The sequence below is a fragment of the Crassostrea angulata genome, chromosome 5 (genome assembly GCF_025612915.1).
Source record: "Crassostrea angulata isolate pt1a10 chromosome 5, ASM2561291v2, whole genome shotgun sequence".
Taxonomy (NCBI): Eukaryota; Metazoa; Mollusca; class Bivalvia; order Ostreida; family Ostreidae; genus Magallana; species Magallana angulata.
The window spans coordinates 42,690,383-42,695,039 of NC_069115.1; the positions used below are offsets into that span (position 1 = coordinate 42,690,383).

Below are 4,657 nucleotides of genomic sequence, written 5' to 3' on the forward strand. Positions count from 1 at the left end.
ACCTGAATTATGGTATTATTGCCTCTTAAGCAAAATCATATACAAATAATATATCTTAAAGGATCGCATTCTATTAAAGTGATGTAAATATCATAGAAATTAAAATAGCATTGGTGTATATTTTTAAACAAACTTAGCACCCCTAATATTTATTCCTGTAGTATACTCTAGTAAAATTAAGAGTTAAATCAACTTAATCATTTAGAGTCGTAATGGTAGATAAAAATCGAAATGTTAAATTTGCTTTGTTTTAAAAGGTGTATTGAACCTTTTCAATAAATGGCAAATGCTTCACCTTTTCATCTTTGAAATTGTTATCAGCAAAACCGTATCGTTGTTTTATTAAAACTGAATGACCAAGAGAATGTTCCAATTTTTTTTATTTTAATAGCCTTTATTTACTCTAGCAATATAATTTGAAAATAATCTAGTGCATTTATATCTACATTTATTATATAGTTAGCAACCCAGTGAAGGCGACCAACTGCAATTTTAAATATCATAGACAGGTTTAAAGATAACGTATTTAGATATCTTTTTTGTTTTTTAGACGCCAGGTAAACCCAAAGCTTTGGAAATTAAACCTGACTCGGTTGTGCTGTTCTGGACAAAATCTGAAGAAAAAGTTGATTACTACCAAATTCGCTTTAAAAGCAAGGGTGGTCAAGAAAAATGGAAATTTGTCGTTACAGATGCTGATCAAAATCAATTAACCATTAATGGTTTAATGGCAGATACAACGTATATATTTCAAGTTCGAGGAGTATGTAATGATCAGGAAGGACATTATGGACCTGCAAATGATGCAGTGAAAACAAACGAATCTCTAGCGACTTATCTACTGAAGTTTTCAGTCCGTATTAATGATATGAACCCGCCAAAATATCAACTTTTTGCCCAAGAATTGAAACAATCGAGAAATTATGTTGCAAAAACAAGAAAACTTATTCTTGGTAAGTCCATTATCACTATTGGTTGGCTCTACTAACCCTAAAGCTTAAATGCACTTTCTTTAAATAGTTGCTCATTTTCTTCGTTGTTACCTTAATTCACATTTTGATTTAGTTTGGGTCAATTTTAATAAACTTGCCTAAACGTATATGTACATGTAAATGATTGAAATAGATTTTTTTCAAATGAAGGAACACGAGGGGAATTACGGAACAAAACTTAAATATTCGGCAAAGTCTGAAGAAAATGTTTTTACGAACCACTAATCCAAAAGTAAAGAAACCTATGTAATGCATCCTTATAAATTTTAAATCTAATTTGTTTGTTTCGATGGCTTACCCCAGAATGAAAAAAAGGATTTTCAAAACATATTTTTTTAAAAAAGAAGGATAATGTAGAAATATGTTATCTACGGATGATTTAGGTTTGTTTATTGCCCCTAGAGTCATGATGGGAGCACAGTTAGGTACCAAAGTTTAACGATGGTTAAATCTTCAATTTTTCTCTTTACAATTTGTGTTCAATTAGTGGCCTTCGATGTGCAATGACCTAAGTAGAAAAAAGCTCTTGGAATCTTGGCTTTCTTACTCGTTTAAGAAAGGTATTACATGTATATATTGAAAACTTACTATGGTATAAAGCAATTTTAACAAAACATGTTCAGATGGGCACGGTAGTTATGCCTTCCCCAACCTTACACATATACATTTTATTATCTTGTTATGAAAAGATGACTGAGGTCAGCTTTTCTAATGAAGTTCAGTGATGACACAGTGTAATTCACAATTGCAAACAAAAGTGCACAAGTTAGCGACGTGGTTATTGGCTTCGTTTATATATATATCTATCTATCTATCTATCTATCTATCACAATTTTTTAAAAAAAATCCTTGAACCTAAACCTATAAATGTTATATCTTATAAGAATGTAATATTACAGGAAATCCAAAACAAGGATCAGAAGAGGAAAAAACAATTATGTTAGTTGGTGCAACTGGTTCAGGAAAAAGTACACTGGTTGATGGTTTTGTTAACTACGTAATGGGTGTGAGTTTTGATGATCCATTCAGATTCACGCTTGTACAGCTGGAGGAGGAGGAAAGAAAGACTCATAATCAGGTTGTGTAGTAATAAAAACTGCAAATTCCTATCTAATCATCAAATGTGACTAGCTGTATACACACTATTGTTTCATGTTATACTATTTTAAATGTTTTTGATTTAAAAAAAAATAATGATTTCTTCGCAAAATAATAATCGTGCTTTGCATTTGGTACCTATAGGCAATATCTCAAACCGAGTGGATCACAGTCTACAAAATTGCGCCTCAAAAAGGAAGTCGATTGAACTTTACTCTTAACATCATAGACACACCTGGATTCGGAGATACAAGAGGTATAGAACGAGATCAGGGTATCATTGATCAAATCCGGTATCTGTTTTCGTCACAAGGGGAAAAAGGAGTATTATTTGTAGATGCTGTTTGTTTTATTGTTAAGGCACCTGACGCACGTCTTACGGTTTCTCAGAAATATATATTTAGTTCAATCATGTCCCTTTTTGGAAAGGACATTGAATCAAATATATGCACACTTATCACCTTTGCTGATGGCGCTGAACCCCCTGTTCTTGCCTCTTTAAAAGAGGCAAATCTCCCATTTGGCTCTACCTTTCAATTCAACAACTCAGCCTTATTTGCAGAAAACAAAAATCTTACCTCTACGTCACTGTCGCCTATGTTTTGGGAGATGGGATGTAATAGTTTCCAAAACTTTTTCAACCAACTTAGTCATTTTGAAACCAAAAGTCTTTCCCAAACAAAAGATGTCTTGAAAGAAAGAGAACAACTAAAAACTGTAATTTCTAGCATCCTTCCACAAGTAAAAGCTGGATTATCAAAACTTGGGGAACTTCGAGAACAGTTAGAGATATTTAAAAAACACAAAGATGACATCGAAAACAATAAAGATTTTGAATACGAAGTAGAAGAAACCAAACAATCCCTAGTGGATTTACCACGTGGACAACATGTAACAAACTGTCTTCAGTGTAATGTCACATGTCATGAGAATTGCGGAATAGCAGATGATGCTGAAAAGGCGGGATGCTGGGCAATGACAAATGGCATGTGTAGAATATGTATTGGAAAATGTATCTGGTCAGATCATAAAAATACGCCATACATATTTAAGTATTCAGTAGAAAAAGTAAAGAAAACGTATGCTGAAATGAAGGAAAAGTATGAGAAAGCTAAGGGGTCGAAGATGACGCATGAAACTTATATCGAGGAGCTTACCTACGATGTTGATTACCTCTTTGAAAATGTCCAGATGATGATGGAAGAAATGAAAAAATGCAAACGAAGGCTTAAGGAAATAGCTTTAAGACCCGATCCTCTTAATGCAGTTGAACATTTAGACCTTATGATTCAAGCTGAAGAAACAGAAAGGCAACCAGGCTATAAACGACGAATAAAAATGTTACATGAATTTAGGCGAATGGCTCTTGTTGATGAGCAGGTCGAAAACTTTGATCTCAATCTTAAATCAACAAAAGATGATGTAACATCAGCAGTTGGAAAAGCTTTTACTGGTTCTGGACGTGCCCCTAACAAAAGAAAGGCTGGTATTATGCAACGTGGACTTGGATACCTTAAATCTTTTTTTATGTAGACGAAAACTTTATTATACAGTTTTTCCCCCAGCATACACGTTGGAATACAATAATACTTCATGTTTAACTGATATTTAATTTCAATGGGATTTTATTATATAGAAAACAGACAACTAGACAAAAAAATATTTTTTGATTGTAATACTGTAGATTCCTTATTTTACTCGAGAACTTAATTCCGCGATTCTATCTTTTTGCATCAAATTGCGAGAATATAAAATCGCGAACACCGATTTTTCATCATATTTACTAATAGTTTACATCTCTCCGAAAAATCAAAGAGCGATTTTATAATCCGCGAGATGTGCTCCTCGCGATTTTACGCGGATATTAATTCCTCGCGTTTAATTAGGAATTTACGGCATTCAAAAAAATAAAAAATACATTATTATACAAACAAACATAATCAAATAAACATAAGTAATAAAATGGAAATAATTATACTATTACCCACAGAATAATAGCTAAATATCTGCTATTTTTGTGTTTTCCTATGTTTTAGGGTTTTTTTGTCTTTTTTTATGTTTTGTTATTTTTGTTTTTATGTTTTTTATTTTTGTGTATTTTTTTTTGTTTTGGTCATCATTTATCATTTTCTTATAAATCATGTATCAAATAAAGGTCTTTTTAAATAATTATTCAGATATGTGTAAGTTGTAGCCTGTAAAATTTTATGGTATTTTTCTCATTTTGGAAGTTTTGTTCATCATTTTTTTTTTCTAAAAACTTTCAATTTAAATTTAAGTATTTAAAATTTATTATTTTTAAAAATGATTTATAGATTATATTATTAAAAAAGTGCAGATTTTGTAGTTTTTAAGATATTTAAAGTTTCACACCTGTTCAATAACTTTTTTTCATGTAATACAACGCATTTTTACAAGTTTTAAAGCTGTATATCAGGTTTGCTAGAAATTGACACAACCTGTTTATCTACACATATTTCATTAGTAATTGACTTTCATAATGCACTGTCAAATGATGCAATGTTTTATATTTGATGATTCTTGGTTTAATATATCAAATTTTGCAT

At 31.4% G+C, this 4,657-nt stretch overlaps 1 protein-coding gene across 1 annotated transcript; it reads left to right on the forward strand.

Moving 5' to 3' along the window:
• Positions 1 to 549: 549 nt before the first annotated feature.
• On the forward strand, positions 550 to 4,282 carry LOC128183354 (uncharacterized). Its single transcript, XM_052852334.1, has 3 exons — positions 550 to 953; positions 1,892 to 2,070; positions 2,235 to 4,282. Exons 1-3 carry the CDS (start codon positions 728 to 730, stop codon positions 3,621 to 3,623), a joined length of 1,794 nt encoding a protein of 597 aa, XP_052708294.1. The 5' UTR covers positions 550 to 727; the 3' UTR covers positions 3,624 to 4,282.
• The last annotated feature ends 375 nt before the right edge of the window (positions 4,283 to 4,657 follow it).

Coding starts and splice junctions, on each gene's coding strand:
- LOC128183354 (XM_052852334.1), top strand. CDS start 728: ATGGCAGATACAACGTATATATTTCAAGTTCGAGGAGTATGTAATGAT. Junction 954..1,891: donor AACAAGAAAACTTATTCTTG/GTAAGTCCATTA, acceptor GTAATATTACAG/GAAATCCAAAACAAGGATCA. Junction 2,071..2,234: donor AAAGAAAGACTCATAATCAG/GTTGTGTAGTAA, acceptor TGGTACCTATAG/GCAATATCTCAAACCGAGTG.